General features: G+C 39.7%; 1 protein-coding gene across 6 annotated transcripts in view; it reads right to left on the bottom strand.

The window, feature by feature from the left end:
- Positions 1–12,681: 12,681 nt before the first annotated feature.
- Positions 12,682–18,115, bottom strand: part of SHANK2 (SH3 and multiple ankyrin repeat domains 2) — a 480,993-nt gene continuing 475,559 nt past the window's right edge. For 5 of the 6 annotated variants that reach the window (XM_089521401.1, XM_089521400.1, XM_089521399.1 and 2 more), the window contains one exon: positions 12,682–17,510. In XM_089521401.1, the coding sequence (XP_089377527.1) occupies positions 16,934–17,510 (577 nt within the window). In that variant the 3' untranslated portion in view covers positions 12,682–16,933. The remainder of the gene's footprint in view (positions 17,511–18,115) is intronic. The other variant, XM_089521402.1, reaches the window with a different exon arrangement.

Consider the following 18,115-nt stretch of genomic DNA (forward strand, 5'->3'; position numbering starts at 1 on the left):
AGCTTTCCTAATGCCAGAGCTACACATTAAAAGGCCATGTCACCTTTTCAAAGCAGAGATGGTAGGACACTGGTAAGGTCATTGCCAGATACTTCCCTCCCACAGCCAGGCTTCCATTTACGCCAGAGGTGGAATAATGCAGATGTTGGGCTATAACTTTCACGAACCCTGCCCAGTATAGTAATGGTTAAGAATGCTGGAATTTGTAATCCAGCAGCATTCGGAGGGTCTCAGTGATTCATGTTACTGACCAACATGTTTGCTAAGAGAAAACAGAGTAGGTATGTCATGCTTGTCACAGTGTCTTGAACAAACTTCCTCACAGTTCCAGGATCCTACTTTTACCTTAGATTATACTCAGTACTCTTTCTGAAAACAGAAAAGTCCTCTTTTTTAAATGGGTAGGTATTTTGGGGGAGATGCAGTGGCTCAAGTGGTTAAGATGCCGACTCTGTTGATTGCAAGATCGACAGGTTGGCAGTTTGAGGCATGCGTACTGCATGATGGGGTGAGCTCCCATCACTAGTCCCAGCTTCTGCCAACCTAGCAATTCAAAAGCATGCAAATGCAAGTAGATAAATAGGTACCACTCTGGTAGGAAAGTAAACAGTGTTCTGTTCAGTCATGCTGGCCATATGATCATAGTGTAGTCTCTGACAACACTGGCTCTTTGGCTTAGTAACGTAGATGAACACTATCCCCTATGGTCAGACACAACTTGACAAACTTGTCAATGAGGAATACTTTTACCTTTGGTCCTCCCTATATATTTACTCCAGAACATCTGCCATAAACCTTTTGTTTAGCTTTCAATCCACTAGGCTTCCAAGATCATATACATTAAAAACAGCCCTAACTAGCATAACCAATGGTGGGGATTACAGGAGTTAAAGCCACACCTCTGTGTTAAAAACACTAGGAGGTAGCATGAAACTATCCAGGGCAATAAACCTATGCGAAGGAAATATAGTACAAAGAGAGCAGACATCAGTTTGTTGTAGCTGCTTGAATTCCTCAAAATGTGATATTCTAAGTGGAATTGGAATTTTTATTTGCTTTAGCAGAAACCTGCTCACATTGGAATTAAACTGAAGGAAATCTCTTGAATTAAAGTTACTGTACTCGTATACAGGTTGACCTCATGTATAAGTTGAGGGAAGGTTTCAGGGCCAAAAATCATAGCTTTTGATAGGATAAGTGGAGGGTAAAACTTAGGGGGCTATAACAAAGGATGGAAAGGGGAAATACCACTTCCCTCCCTCCTCCTCCTCCTTCGGACCTTTCCCAACCATCTAACAACACATCCCAGGTGCTGGAAGACAGATTTTAACATCAGGTCGGGGAGGGAAAGGAATGGGAATTAAATGGAATGTTTCTTTGATGCGAAGAGTACACTTTAAAATTAGCCTGGGAAGGGAAAGAAGTGGAGCTAAAAGGGGTGTTTATCTGATGGGAAGAGAAGACTTTCAGATTGGACTAGGAAAGAAAAGAAGGAGCTAAAAGGGGTGTTTTTTGATGGGAAAAGAAGATGTTCAAATTGGACTGGGAACCTCTCTCTCTCTCTCTCTCTCTCTCTCACACACACACACACACACGAATCCTGCCTTGAGGCACAAAGAGAGGGGCATCAGGTCATGCTTGTTTCAGTAATAGCATATTGACCCATATATAAGTCCACCCAATTTTGGGGCATACATTTCTCAACTTACAGTTGAGTATATATAGTAGTATTTGGATGGAAGGCTGCCAAGGAATACAAAATTCTGTAGGTTATATTTCAAAGGAAGGGCCTGACAAAACCACCTCTGAATATGCCTTGCTTTAGAAAATCCTATGAAATTGATGGGGTCAACGAACAACACACACACAGTTAACATTAATTTCTGCTTAATGGTCCAAACAATGCCCTCTGCTTTTTTTCTTCTTTCGGTACAACTGCTCCCCACCCCCAATCTGAAGAATAAAACCTCAAAAATGCCAACTCTGTAAAGAAAATCTGAGAACCATCTTGACTACAATGCTCCCCAAGTAGATTTTTTTTTTGAAAAGGCATTTCTGTGCTCTGTTTTACAAAGCCATTCTTTAAGCTGCTTCTTTATTTTTAGCCAGCACAGATGACAAAATTTAAGAGGATGCTGAAGAATGTTCTTGCATCCAATTTGTTTTATATAAAGCTGTGAAGCTGAGGGAGTCTGTGAAGGGGGCCAGTCCATTTCCCAGTTAAATCTATTTATTTATTTTGATGTGCTATTCAATAATAGGAATAAGCAGTTTGGATCTGAGAGTAAATTAATGGCAGTGAATGGCTGGGAGTTCTTGCATAGCATATAGTGTGGCTGTCTTTGCCATCTTAATAGTTGGGCATCTCTCCTCTGACATCATCTTCCTTTTCCCCATCCAGACACAAACCCTTAAAGCTGGTTGTTTGAGGACAAGCTACTATAAATGTTTTCCCAGTAAAGTCTGTTTTCAGTACATAGATAGAACTAATTAGTCCCCATTAAAGCAGGGTTCATCTTCAAAGCCATTTTGTTTTACTTTAAAAGGGGAGGAAAAATAAACTCATTCAGTGAATAACACATAACATAAATTGAATTTTAACATGAAAGTTACTAATTAGCAGTGTAAACTAAGGCCTTGAGAAAGGACTGAAATCCCATAGCTGGTATTACCACCTTTACAAATAACAAATTTAGAAATAAATGTGTTGTGGCCTTGCTTTAAATTTAATGTTGGCAAATAATTTCAGGGTTTTAGTCATGCTTCTTAGATATACACTATAGCGCTGCACTACAGGATAATTTCAGGAGTTCTACATTGCTTAAATCAAGATGTATGTAAAATAGTTCGAATGACTTCTAACTGGAGAATTGAAAATGATTTAAGGCAACTGTTTACTACAGCAAATAGATAACAGCATATTTTTGCATTTGGACTAGCATGGATTGAACTACATTGGCTAGTATGCTTTAAGATTTGCTCTAAGCCGAGGTAGCAATAGCAAGTGCATTTCTATACTCCTTAAACAGTTTACAATGTGTAAGCCAATTGCCCCCCGACAAGCTGGGTACTCATTTTAGCGACCTTGGAAGGATGCCAGTCTGACTCGACCCTGCACTCCTGGCTGGGTTTGAATTCACAACCTTGTGGTTTGTAAGTGGCTGCAGTGCAGGCATTTAATACTGCACCACTAGTTAGTATAGCAATTGGAGCACTGGACTAAAACTCTGGAAATCAGGGTTTCATTCCCTGCTTGGGCAAGGACACCCACTGTGACCTTGAGCAAGTCACATACTCTCAGCCCCAGAGAACCCTATGATAAATTTGCCATAAATCAGAAATGACTTGAAGGTACACAATAACTAAGCCTAATCTTGCATTGTAATTACACGGGCTAGAGTGCTTTAGGGTTTCTTCTAAAGTCCGTGCTAAATATTCTGACATTATGCTATCACCAGGGATGCTATGCTGATGGACATGTTATGCTGACTGAAAATGGGTGTCTACACTGGAATCATGTCTGGGAGATATAACCTTCCTAAGGCATAACTCCAGTCATTGTGCTGGCATATGTGTTGCATTGACAAAAAGTGAGGCAGTCCGAGTTCATTTCTGAACTTCAATGGAAACAGAAATCATTTTGACCCAAGGTTTTTATAGTAGAACTGAGATGGTTTAGCGCTGCTGGTGGTGGGCATTTTTATATGGCTGTGCTTTTCTCTTCCATTTACTTTTGATATTAATCCCAGGTGGTTTGTTTGTTTTTTTGTCTCCAGCCTAAATCATAATTTTGTTCTGGTGAAAAAGATCCCTTTCACAGTTATACCAATATAGGGATCAGGTTGCTGTGTCTTGTATAGTAGGTATTGTTACCCAAGGTTTTTCACTTTATTTCCAGGAGGGGAGGTTGAAGGAATGACTACATACTCCGAAGATGAAGCCTTCCCTTAGAGTTGCCATGATCTTCATGAGTCTTCCTTTTTTTAAAAACACACGTGCACACACACACACAACAGTAAAATTCTGCTGCTGTAGCAGTACAATCATCTAGTGCAATTACAACAGTGATTTTGTTTTGTTTTTAAGGCAGGAAATGCAGGATGAGGAAAAGTAATGACAGCCTCCTGGAAAACAGACAAAAAGGGATGAGGCAGGGAAGTATATGTAGGGGAGATTGCAGGTGGCATCCAAAATTGCTCTCAGCATGGGAAGGCTAAAGTGGGAACAATCACTATAAGCAGAAAACCAAATTTGAAATGTTAAAGGCAGTGTTACAGTCCCAGAAGCATACCAATGAACCCCAATACTTTAGCAGAAGAAGAGGTAAAGCAAACAGGCTCACAATGGATTGCCCTAAGCTGAGAGTACTGGTATTGGATGAGAGAACTATATAGTCACACCATATCCATGACGGTGTGTAAACCCTTGAGAAAAAGCACATAATTTAGAAGATGGGGCATGTGGCTACATCACTTTGATTTCAGGCCTGGACTCAGGAAGGACTTTGCTAGTGGGAACTTGGGTGGTGGTGGTTTTATTTATTTATTTAGCCCCAGAATATATAAATAAAACCCTTGTGGTTTGCCTCACAGCATCACATTCCCAACAGAAATTTCTGTTTAGTTTTCCCAAACAGAATTTAAGGCCGGTGTACTCTGTACTCAAAATACCAGAATGAATGTTGCTGAATACCAGGTACTCCAATCCGTGTGACAGGGACAAATACTCCTGCATTTTTTAGCATTGAAGGGCCACAGCCTGGGCTCACAGAGTAGCAAGAACATACAGTTCTACTGCCACTTCCTATATGGGAGGGGTAAATATTATGCAGTGTTGTAGTCTTTCCCACCAAGAAAAAATGGAGGGCTTCATGGGGATGATCCTGTGAACAGTGCTTTCTTACCTCTACTGAGCATCTATGTTTTGAAAACAACACTGTCTATTACTTATTCCTGTCTCCCTTCATTCTCCATAGGCAGCTTTACAAGACAGCCAAAGAGAGGAAGGGGAATTATTTCCAGCACAAAGCACCAGGCAAAACCAACGGTGAGGCCAACAACACTGAGCAATTATGGCCCCACTTGCTTCCTCCATGGTCAAGTAGGAGTTGTCTGGCCTTCCAGAGATTTGGAGGTAATTCCCAACAACCTCAGAATACCCAAGGGTGAGGAGTGCTGGGAGATGCAGTCCAACATCTGAAAGGTTGCACAATTTCCATTCCTGTTCTATGAGACTGTTTATTTTATGGTTGTAGCATGGTTCCTATACCATTTAAAGATGCTTGATAGACTTTTCCAAGACACATCAACCAATACTATGATAGAATGATTGATTCATTATGACCAGTGACCTGCTGTCTTGTGTGAAATAGAACCTTTGTTCTGCTTCCACTACCCAGTCCATTGGATGCTTTCTCCTTCCCACCACATACACACAGACAGAGATCCTGGAGCTGGCACAATGTCATATTCCACTGTGTTACACTGCAGTCCTGTAGATGTCCAGGAGGGTGAAGGAAACCAGCTGCATGGTAGCGTGATGGAGCTGCACCAGGAACCATCTCCCTGCCATTGCATAAGTGCACAGAACTGTTGAACAAGGGGATACTGAATACTTCCTTGTAAACGTTTGAAAAAGAATTCATTATGAGATGTGAGCTAGAGAATCAACAACTGTAATACATTAGAATTTCTTCCTCTTTACCTAATCTCAGGATGGGTTTTTGAGTGGGAGAGGAGTCCAGGGGCTTTCCTGCTACCATTGCTCAGTGTCTGCAAGTTCAACACCACTTGAGCTGAAGGGGATTTGAGTCTTCACAACTCAGAAGCCTCATTACTGTTATTAGGGCTGGTGTAGTCAACAGGAAGGGAAATCTAGGAAGCAGGGTGCACTAGGACAATGGCCAGCTAGTCCAGGCAAATTAGCATATCTTTGTATGTTTTCAAATACTTGGACCAAACTTTCTTGGAAAGTAAAGGATACTGCTACATATTTTTTCCTCCTTGTCCTCCCCCTGCCACTCACATTGTTACCAGCAGCTATGCTTTCGTAGAACAAACTGCCTGGACTCATTTGCCCAGCTGCCCTTCAAATTCTCACTGTTTCACCGTAGACTTTGTGGCTCAGGGCACAACTTACTCTGTAGTTCATAGATCACTGGCTACAGATCAGTACCTATTGTTAAGCCTGATCATATGCTAATTAAGTGCAACTAAAATAATTTTGCTTTCATTGGCTTGGGCACTCCCACCACTGTATACGGCTGAGTTAATTTATATTTATGAACTTGTATTATTCTAGCCAATAGTGAGAATCTTGTTGGTGACGTGTGTATGTATCTTTGAGTTATGCCAACACATCTGATAGTCCTGATGAGAAATCAATACTTATGACAAGAGGCCACTGTCAGAACAGAACACAGAGAAACAAAATGGTTCCATTTGGCAAAGGGTTCAGACAAGGCTGCATCCTTTCCCCATCTATTCAACTTATATTCAGAGTATATTATATGAAATGCAGGCTTGAACACAGGAGGAGGAAAGTAGGAGGATGGAATATCAACAATCTAAGGTATCCAGATGACACCATACTACCAGCAGAAAACATCACAGACCTAGAGCAACTACTAAGGAAGATCAAAGAAGAAAGTGCAAAGGCAGGCTTATTGTTGAACATAAAGAATTCAACCTAGGCATCAAGAAAGTAGAAATAGTAAAAAATAATAAATAGTAAAATAGTAAAAATTTTAAAAAAAATAGTAAAATGCTGTTTCTTGTGCAGAAAATGCTGCAGTTGGAGACAGTTCCGTTAAAATTCACACATGGTTGATTTGCACTGACAATAATGGAGAAATATTATTTTCTGCACAGAAAATGCTGTTTCCTGTGTGAAACAACCATGGGCAAGTTTTGCACAGAACAAGTCCTGAATTGCAAACAGTCTTCAATAACAGCGAGGTCTTTGAAGTCTTTCTTGCAGTAGGAAGAGCATTTCCAAAATTACTCTTTGCTTTCTTTGAGAGGAAAATGACTCATTAATTACATCCCTACCAGGCAGCAGGAGCAGGAGTCTATCTTGACAGCAGTTTTCTAGCCAGAGGAAGGAAAATGAGGTTGCACCTCACAACTGCAGTCTTTGCTGCACAGCCACTATCTGGCCATAGCAGCATCCCAGGGGGATTGACAGAAACCTTGGAGATGAACAGAACTGCAGATGCAGAGCATTGCACTCAGCAGGATATCAGGCTCTATCTTTTCTCAGTGACAACAGATACATTACAGATGTGGAAACACTTTCTCCCCTGTGGCTACCTGACAACAGGAATGGATTAGTAATACATGCACAGCACATGGGCCAAGTATGCTATCCAAGTGTCCGGTAGGTCTGGCTAACCATAGCACTGTTTCAGCAGTTGTGCTACAAGCTACTTTATTCAGACTGGCAGGCCTCTACACTGTGTGACAAGCTAACCAGAAAGTGAACAGGTGACTTTCATATCTTATTGCAAACCATTTTTGAATGTCAAAGAATGTCACAATTTAGATAAAACCAAGCATGGGAAACCTCTTTGAACTGAATGCAACCTCTTTGAGCTGAATTTTCGGGGGGGGGGGGGCAAAGAGAAAAGTGCAGGCACAGAAATATCAGTATATAATAGGTTAAAGCTCTTACTAATGGTAACTAATCCCCAGGAGAGGCCTTTCAATCATTTAGAATGAGCAAAACACTGTACAAAGCTGGAAAATCACCCAATGATGGGACTGTGGGGAAGGGGGCCTGGTCATCTGAGACGGCCAAGTGGCCTAAGATTACCCACCCCACCACTAGATGGTCTACTAGCAGCTCTTTAAACAGTGGTCATTATCTTTTGTTTCCCTGAGGGAAATGGGTTGCCCCCAGACCCTGAAATCTACAAAGCCACTTTTTAACTGAGCAACAGTTCATTAGAATGGAGGACTTTCTAATCAAACTTCAGTCTTTTGTTTCTTTTTTCTCTTCCCCCGCTCCTCTACCTCAAAACAAAATTGGAATATTAGATATAGCACTCACCTTCAGTACTATGTCCATAATCAAAAGCATAATTTATTTTGCTGAACTAAACAGCAAGATGCAAGCATCAGATTTTGTCCCTAAAGATATACACCCAACAGGAGATAATGTTGTTGATATGTGCGATTGCCCTTTTCAAACCAGAGACACATGTAATCCCAGGTATTTTTGCAAGGGAGTAAGATGAACTGAACGTAACAGGACTTACATTTGAGTAGGTATGCCTTTGATTGTGCTGTTAAACTGCTCAACCCCCCCCCCACCCAAAATAGAGACAAATTAAAATTTTGTAATTTTTAAAAATACATATACATTTACAAACTGTCATTTGATATGTTCATAGAAGCTACCCTGGGATGTTATCTAGTGAATGCCACTATGGATCAGCACAATTACAGTAGAGTCTTGATTATCCAACATAAACGGGACCAGCTTGTACTTGGATAACCGAATATGTCGGATAATCTAGTTATCCCTCGCCTCCCTTCCCCTCCTCCCTTCCTCCTTCCCTCCTCGGCTTGGATCTCCTCAGCAAGCAGGGAGTCCCTGCTTGCTGAGGAGATCCAAGCCTCTCCCTCCCAGCTTCACTTTCCTTCCCCTGAATGGGCTCTGAGGAGCCCGTTCGGGGGGGAGGAAAGCCCCGGAAAGTAGAAGCCTGGGCCAAAGCCGAGGCTTCTCCCTCCTGGCTTCGAAGAGGCCTGGGTGCTCGGCCCAGGCCTGTTCTCTGAGGCCGCGGAGGACAAGCCTGGGCCAAGGAAGCAGGCTCCCCAGAGGTGTTTGGGTGCTCAGCCCAGGCCTGTCCTCTGAGGCCGCCAAGGCCAGAGTCCCTTCCTTGCGGCCTGGTTTCCCTCAGCTTGAAGGGAGCTCCGCAGAGCTCCCTTCCAGCCGAGGGAAGGCTAGCGCTGGCGGGGCTTCAGCCAAGGCCTCTTGCTCCCGGCTTCCCTTTCCTCCTCACAAATGGGCTACTCAGACCCTGTTCGTGGGGAGGAAAGGCCCGGGAAGGGGCGGCCTGGGCCGAAGCGGAGGCCTCTCCCTCCCGGCTTCCCTGAGGAGCCCATTCGGGGGGGAGGAAAGGCCCAGGAAGGAGGGTTGGATAATCTGGAATGTCAGATTAGCGAAACTCAGATAACCAAGACTCTACTGTATCTGTTAAGATCTATAGTAGACACAAACAACATACTCTGTTAACCCAGATATAAGCATTAAAATGCACACATTATATCCTGACACATTGAACAGAGGTACAAGTTTGTTACTGGGAAATAACTAAAGCACAACTTTATTTGATTTTTTAATACTTCATTCTGGTGACTCATCAAGTCAGTTTGAGTTGTTTCAACATTAAGCCATTTAAATTAAAAACAACAACAACTACTGGACTTATTGATTCAGATAACAGGCGCAATTGAAATGTATATAGAATACACTGATGTTGAAATGGTCTTTTTCATTAACATAATTTTGGTACACATAGAATCATAGAGTTGGAAGAGACTACAAGGGCCATCCAGTCCAAGGAACTCTAGGTCAAAGAATCCCCGACAGATGGCCATCCAGCCTCTGCTTAAAGACCTCCAGGGAAGGAGACTCCACTACATTCCGAGGGAATGTGTTCCATTGTCGAACAGCCCTTACTGTCAGGAAGTTCCTCCTAATGTTGAAACCTAATCTCTTTTCCTGGAGCTTGCATCCATTGTTCCGGGTCCTGTTCTCTGTAGCAGCAGAAAACAAACTTACTCCCTCCACAATATGACATCCCTTCAAATATTTAAAAAGGGCTATCATATCACCTCTTAACCTTCTCTTCTCCAGACTAAACATGCCCAGCTCTCTAAGTCGTTCCTCATAGGGCATGGTTTCCAGACCCTTCACCATTTTGGTTGCCCTTCTTTGGACATGCTCCAGTTTCTCGATGTCCTTTTTGAATTTTGGTGCCCAGAACTGGACACAATATTCCAGATGGGATCTGACCAAAGCAGAATAGAGTGGCACTATTACTTCCCTTGATCTAGACACTATACTTCTATTGATGCAGCCTAAAATTGCATTGGCCTTTTTAGCTGCCTCATCACACTGTTGACTCATGTTCAACTTGTGGTCTACTTGGACTCCTAGATCCCTTTCACACATTGTCTCCTTAAACCAGGTGTCCCCCATACTTTTTCTATGCATTTTGTTTTTCTGCCCTAAGTGCAGTACCTTACATTTTTCGGTGTTGAATATCATTTTGTTAGCTTTGGCCCAGTTTTTCAATCTTTTAAGATCATTTTGAATTTTGATCATGTCCTCTGGGTCATTAGCTACTCCTCCTATTTTGGTGTCATCTGCAAATTTGATAACTATGCCCCCCAATACTGTCATTCAAGTCATTAAGTCATTCAAGTAATCAAAGATATTGAGTAGCACTGGGCCCAGGACAGACCCCTGTGGGACCCCACTGGTTGCTTCTCTCCAGGATGAAAAGGAGTCCTTGTTGAGCACTTTTTGGGTTCGGCCAGTTAACCAATTACAAATCCATGTAACGGTTACCTTGTCTGGCTCACATTTTACAAGCTTGTTTGCAAGAATATCATGGGGAACCTTGTCAAAGCCCTTACTGAAATCAAGAAATGCTATATCCACAATGCTATATCCCTTCATCTACCAATCTGGTGATTTTATCAAAAAAAGAGATAAGATTTGTCTGGCATGACTTTGTTTCTCTGAAACCGATGTTGACTTTTTGTGATTATGGAATTGCCTTCTAGATGTTCACAGACTCTCTGCTTAATGATCTGCTCTAGAATCTTTCCTGGTATTATGTCAGACTAACTGGATGAGAATTGTTGGGATCCTCTTTTTTTCCCTTTTTGAAAATGGGGACGTTTTCCCTCCTCCAGTCTGCTGGGATTTCTCCTGTTTTCCAGGAGTTCTCAAAGATTATTGCCAATGGCTCCGATATATTTGCCAGTTCTTTTAATACTCTTGGATCCTGGAGACTTATATTCATTTAGATTAACCAGGTATTCCTGTACTATCTCTTTACTTATTCTGTACTGAAATTCCCCTATTCTGTCCTCTGCTCCATTATCCTCAGGTTGAGCACCCTTTTCCTTTTCTGAGAAGACTGAGACAAAGAAGGTGTTGAGTAATTCTGCCTTTTCTCTGCCCCCTGTTAGCATTTTGCCATCTAAACCATGCAGTGGCCTTACCGTTTCCTTCTTCCTTTTGCCGTGGACATATCCAAAATAGACCTTTTTGTTGTTCTTAACTTCTCTAGCAAGCCTGAATTCATTCTGCGCTTTAGCTTTTCTGACTTTATCCCTACACACGCTAGCTATTTGTTTGAATTCCTCTTTGGTGATTTCCCCCTTGCTCCATTTCTTATACATGTTCCGTTTCAAACTGAGCTCAGTTGAAAGTTCATTAGTCATCCATTCTGGTTTTGTGAGACACCGCCCAAGAAAATCTTCTGAATTCTGAATCACAATGCAGATGTATGGAAAAGCCAAGAATAGCAATCTCCAAACAAGGCAAAATCCATCCATTTATAGGTTATGAATCTGATGAGTGTAGTTATGGCATTCCTCCCCTTTCCCACTCTTTCTATGAAAACTATTTAAAGCCTGGTGGAAAAGGTCAGATAAAAAAACAGAGTTTAGAATAGCCAACCTCTCCTCATTGGAACAGAAAATTAAGAACTTTAGTAAGTGTTAATAAAGTCTCACTGCAGAATGTTAGTAACAGGAAACAATCCTGACACAGCCATCTCTTTTATACAGATGAATGAAATATGTTTGGAAAAAGATCTCACTTTGTGAATGCAATTTTGTTATTGCAAAAGATGACCACATAAGGAGGTGACGGAAAGGCCTCTCATTCAGCTCTGTAGGAACGTGTAGTGCTGCTGTCCCAGTAAACAGCTGGTAAAAATCAGATCCCATCTGATCCTAGAAGGTAAGCAGGGTCAGCCTGGTTAGTACTTCGATAGGAGACTGCCAATGAATACCAGGTACTGTAGGTTGTATTTCAGAGGAAGGAACTGGCAAAACCACCTCTGAATATTTCTTTGCCTAAGAAAACCCTTTGAAATTCCTGGATTCAACAGGCAACTTGAAAGCATGTACACACACACATATCTGAATGTTTCTTAACCCATATGCAAGAAAGCCTTTCCTCCAAAACCGATCAGCATTGTCAGAAGTGTCAGCAGAGCCAAGCCATCTGTGTGGTGATGGAGATACTAACATGCAGCCTGGTGATGTACATGAGGATTTATGGATGAGGGCCCTTGCTTCTCTGTAGCACTTGGTCTCATACATCATCTTAGCAGTAGTTCACAAAATTAATAACTTTCTGACTTTGGTGCCAAATAAGATACACAAACTCATTTTTTAAAAACCACTTAATAAAGTAAAATATCAGTTAATCACAACATAAATAGATGTTTCTTTCATGCTACAACATAATTTCTTATTTGAGATCAATTAATGATTTATCAGTATGATAAATCAGTGTGATTTAACTCTGAATCAATATTCAGATACCTTAAAATGTTTTCATTAATACAGAACAGCAGAACTGCCAACTCTTTTGAAAAACACACCATTCATACTGTGTATATTTGCAATCAGAACTACAACCTTAGTGCAATATTATATTTATTTTTTACAGTAATTTTGGTTGCCATACAAGAGTAGTAAGGAGTAGGGAAAGTGCAAGTTACAGGAGCTTGATTTTGTTTTAATCCATCTGAAATAAGAGGAATTAAAGCACAAAAATTACAGCAACATAGATAACATGAACACAGGTTGTTACACAAACCATAGCAAAAACATTACTATCTAGAAAAGAAAAGAAAATGCAATGGGAAAATTATCAGTATTAGAGGCTCATACGTAGAGTCATTGCCAGATCAACTGGGTAATGCTTATTTGTAAAGGAAGTCAGAAAAATCACTTTTTTAACTTAAGTACCACAAATAGTTAGCTTTTGTGATATGTAAATTCTGTAAATCAACAGTCACATATAGTCATTTTAGAATATATGAATTAAAACTTAAATGTTCCTAGACACCCAGGGAAAGGAGTCTGTGCAGTTATACACAATTTACATCTTGTGTGATTTTGGTATTGTATACACAAATATTACAGAAACTAGGCATGTAAATGCAGTTTATTTAAATTACAGTATATAAACAAAAGTTGTTCCTAAAACCTGGAATATCATTAACAATATTATCTTGAACACCTTGTTTTGCACCATCATAGTAGCAGGACATTAAAAGGGTCAATCTCACTCCCAGCATTTTTAAAATAGATAAAAATGTCAGGCGGGAACACTGTATCTGTTACTATTGCTTTCTGTGATAAAACCATCAAACAGTGCTAAAGACTACTTCATCTTGGCAATGGTGTATTTTATTGTTATTGTTTCTTGCAGGCTCTATTACTCTTTAGATCATAAGACACAATGTAAAAATAAACTATTTCATTAGCTCTTTGATGTTTAAATCTCTTTTCTACTAAGTATACTGTACCTACTTTTTAAGTGCCTGAAAAAAGATAACATATGCAAGAGATCCCTTTTAAAGAAGAGATTACCATCACCTGTAACTTTGTGTACATCATCATCAAATATTGAACAGTAAAAGGTTATGATTAACAGCAGCTTAAAAGTATTTCTTTCCTATTTTCTTGTCCTATCATTAGTCCTACTGTATTTCCCGGCACATATTATAGAGGTAACACCAACTGCATTCAAAGAAACAAAAAGTATCATGGCATTCGTGGTTTATTTACTGAATTCTGTAATATCACCAAATGGAAGACAATGATGGCTGAATTATCTTTTCATTTTTTACACTCCCCCTCCCCATGATTTGATGGCCTTTTGTAGCCACTGAAAATGTGAATGTCATCTTTTCCATAAAAATCCATGTAATTATGGAAATTTCAGTCCTTTTACATTTAAACTAGATTTTAATTACAAGGTTACTTGGAACTTTCAAATGCAAATAGAAACCTGTGAAGGGTAGGACAACAGCTGTTAAGTCAAAAGACCAGTTTTTGCAGGGATTGCGTGGAAGGAAAAGAGAGAACAAGAGAGATGAATATTAGCTTTTCATAATTAACCACTGCATTGTTAATTGTAACCATGTTTGAAGAAACACGCATCTTCTGAAGAGGTTCTAGCAAAGATAGAAAATATAACACAGCTCTGCTGGTTCAGATGCATCCAAATGAGGTTGATTTAAAAAGGTCAAGACTTAATAATTATTCCACAGAAATAGTAGTAAACCACAAAAGTTTTATTTTTTTTTTTAAATTTCTAGCATTGAAGTGGCACAAAGGCTGCCCAGTAGACCAGCCACTTATATTCTTAAAATATTGTGCTTATAAACTATCTGTACAGCTATTTAAACTTGCAGTAAAGAAAGATATTGAAATTGCTAAACTTTATGTATTAATTCTAGGGCTGTTGCAGACCTAATTAGACACTTGGTTGTGAAAAAATAAAATTATAATTAGAGATAGGCTGGAACATGGAAAGTAATGTAGACAGGAGGAATGTAGATGCCTTCAAAAATATGAGGCCTTTTGAAAATTAAGTGGTTTAATAACTGAGCAACCAATCACATGTCATTTAGTGCAGGCTAAAATTTTCATGAAGCTAAGAACCGCAAAATTTCTAATGCACATTGCTCATGGTGGGGAAGAGAGAAAGTTGATACTGTTAATCTTCATAAACATTACCAAATTACAGGTATTACCACAAAAGTTTGCCATTCTAATTATGCATTCTGATCTCCATAACCAACCAATCCACTTTCGATAAAATCTCCTGTTAACTTGTTTTTGTTTAAACACATCTTCTGAAAAAGAGAATGTTCTCTTGAAATGTTGCTCTAGTTCATGTGGTAATGAAGAACTGAACTGCTGGATTCTTAAGATTTTATAAATGTTTGACTTTTTAAAACTGATTCCAGTTACTAGAGTCTTGATTCCAGCTATCACAAAAGGTGTCCCTGGCATCTGTAACAGAGACCCATCATTTGCATAAAACTACTTCTGAGAACATACACAATGTTTACATTTTAATTTTGTTTCTTTAAGACCACAGGAAATAACTTTTAAACAACAAGAGACCCAAGCAAAGACCTAACAATACACGTCTGCATGTGAAAACAGGCTTTTGCTGGGTGGCTTCAGCAATGTTGAGTTTTCTCATGTAGGTGAAGGTGATAAGGCTGCATCCAAAGATCCTCTTCAAGCTGGAGAAGCCCCTTCTGCACACAATTTATTTTTTCCATAGCTTGTGCAAGAGTTTGTGCATCCACATATGATTTGTTTTTATGGATTTTTAAATCACAGCTATAATTGAGCCTCATGCCATGTGTGATCACTTTGATCCAACAAGAAGAATCTATACATAAAAACGCGCTTCTTTATATGAAATCCTCTTTAAGTAGTGGAACTAACTGTGCAGGATGGGGAGAAGGGAAAGCAAAAAATCAACAACTTCGATTACCTGTTTAAGTCAGGGACACCAAATCATATTACCTGTCCCTGCCTTGACCAGATGCTGGTCAAGTTCTTTTCTTTGGGTTGACACACAGGAGGAAAGGCCTAGAGTGTAGCAGTGGGCAAGTATCTCATTCCTGTTTGAGGATCTCTGAATTGCAGCCATTGTAACAGATGTTCACCTCTTTTATACTAGAAACCTGTAAAAGCTGTTTCCTGCCACACATCTCTGGTTCCATATTTTCAGAGCAATTAAAAGATAGAAAGGTGGAAGAAAACAGATTTGATGTTGTTTACTACTTTGAAAATGTGACTGTAAATGTCACATTAAAATACTAATCTGCTATGTAAATTAAATATAAAGAGTTGAATACATCTGCATTGAATTATCTGAGAACAAATGCTTTTCATTCCAATCTTCAAAAATGTTGATTTCCTGTTTAAGATAGCTAGGAAAGATCTGTTAGATAGCTTCCACAGGTTCTACTGCATTATATAAGAAAAGGAAGCATGCATGAAAGTTTTCTGGCAACTTTGAGACACACTAAACATAAATGGAAAAATAAAGACTTAAAAATTCAAGCAACAAAGATACACTGGAAGACAAGAACTACTTTCATTACTGAGAAACCAAGAAACATCATCATCTGATCCAAAAGATGTCACAAAAGAATGTTTGAAATCTCTGGCTTAATGACTCTATGAATTTAACGTTTAATTCAATGCAGTAAGTACAGCATGAAAATCTGATGTTTAGAATGAAACACCAATTGGCAGGACTGGAAATCAGAATGGGAAAATCCACTGAGAAGTTAACTTACAGGTGCATGGGCACTAGTGTAATGGTCAAGTGCAGTGGTGGGGGAAGCAGAGATTACAAAAAAGTGCTGGGCATAAGACTTCATTGTGCAAGGAGACACACCTGTGAGTTTCAAACTGAAAAGAAACTAACATTGGTGTTCAAGCAGAAGGGCATGCCAAAGGGCTGAAAACCATTTCACAAATACAAAAAGATTAATATTGTGAGTATGTGTGAACCCCCAGCAGTTAAACAAAAATGAGGGGAAGGGGGAGATTTTTAGGGGAAAAAATCAGTATGAGCAGAACGTTTTTTAAAAAAAGTTAGCAATTTTTTACTTTCCTTATTCCTTCTCCCACTGTCCCCCTCCCTTTTTAATACATATGGTCCCATTTATGTGAATTTACCTGAGGTTGCTCCTGGGTGCTAAACTTACAATATGCATTGCTGCAAATCCGAAACTACAGGGACTGACTGATGCTTTAAATAGATGGTACGCTTGGGGAGCCAAGGCATTTGGGGTGTTTCAGTACCAGCCTATCTCTATTTATAACAAAGGTTTGTGAGGCAAGAGCAGCCATTCTTATCTGTCCAACAGCAGTTTCAAGGCTCTTTCTATGTTCATTCGGTGACCAACTCTAGTCACTCCAAGGTCTATCAAGTCTTCCTTCTGAAGGTTTGGTAAGTGAGTGCCATCTATTTCATTATCCATAAAGGTCTCTTTATGTTCACCTAAGTTTAAACTTTCCAACCAATCTGCCACATCTGGTTTAGTCCACAGGTGGACAGGCTTAGTTGTAAAAGGCTTATTTGAGATTGGCTGTTGCAATATGGAGGGAGAAGGAGACCTGCTGCGCCCTGTGTTCAAAGCAAAGAGGTCCCCAGAAGGAGGCTGGCTGGGTAGGCTAAAAACATCAGAAAGAGTTGGAGAAGGAGATGCAACTGGAGCAGCAGCAGCAGTCAGAGGAGCTGGCATGATGTCTTTACTTATCTCTGTGGGTGAAGCCACTGGGCTTGGAGCATGTCTTACTCCTGATGTCCTACTGTCATAGTCTGGGGATCTGCTCTGCAGAGAGATTGGCTGGCTAGTCCCAGGCCGGACAGTAAAAGTGATGGTTGAACTTCGTGTACCTGAGACAGTGCTCATGACGTCTGTGCTCCTAAAATCATAAGTGAACAGGAAACAATCAGACTCAACACTTTGAATCACTGATAACTTGAAAACATTTATGCACTGTGCATTACATTTTTTAAAAATTGCAAATGCCAATGAAATGCCATAAAACTTTATATGAAAACAATAATAGCAGAAATATAAAGAATTTTCAGAAATATTTAAAAAACCAAAGGCAATCTTAAATATGCAATTAACAGCCAAATTACTAATCTTTGCCAGAGCTTGGTAGCAATACAGTTACTTGTAACTAGTTAGTTTTGAGTGGTCACAAGAGTGGAATGCAATCAGTTAAGAATGGAGCCATTCTATTGGGCCAAGTAGTAATCATTTCTAGTCACCCAGAAGTTACCATTTAAGATTATTATAGAGACATTTTAATAAAAGTTTTCAAGTTTCATGGAATTCTCTTATCAATCCTAAATCTTTCTCATCAAAAAGTGACAGAAAATTAATAGAAAAATAGAAATATTGCAAAAAGTAAAATAACAAGTTTTTCAAAACTGTAATGATCTACAGCAATGTGTTACTTTTCAAACACTTTAACAGGTAACAGAAACAAATTATTTTTAAAAAGTAATTTCCCAAGGG

The sequence above is a fragment of the Sceloporus occidentalis genome, unplaced genomic scaffold (genome assembly GCF_023333645.1).
Source record: "Sceloporus occidentalis isolate IW3139 unplaced genomic scaffold, rSceOcc1.0.p SCAF_4, whole genome shotgun sequence".
Taxonomy (NCBI): domain Eukaryota; kingdom Metazoa; phylum Chordata; class Lepidosauria; order Squamata; family Phrynosomatidae; genus Sceloporus; species Sceloporus occidentalis.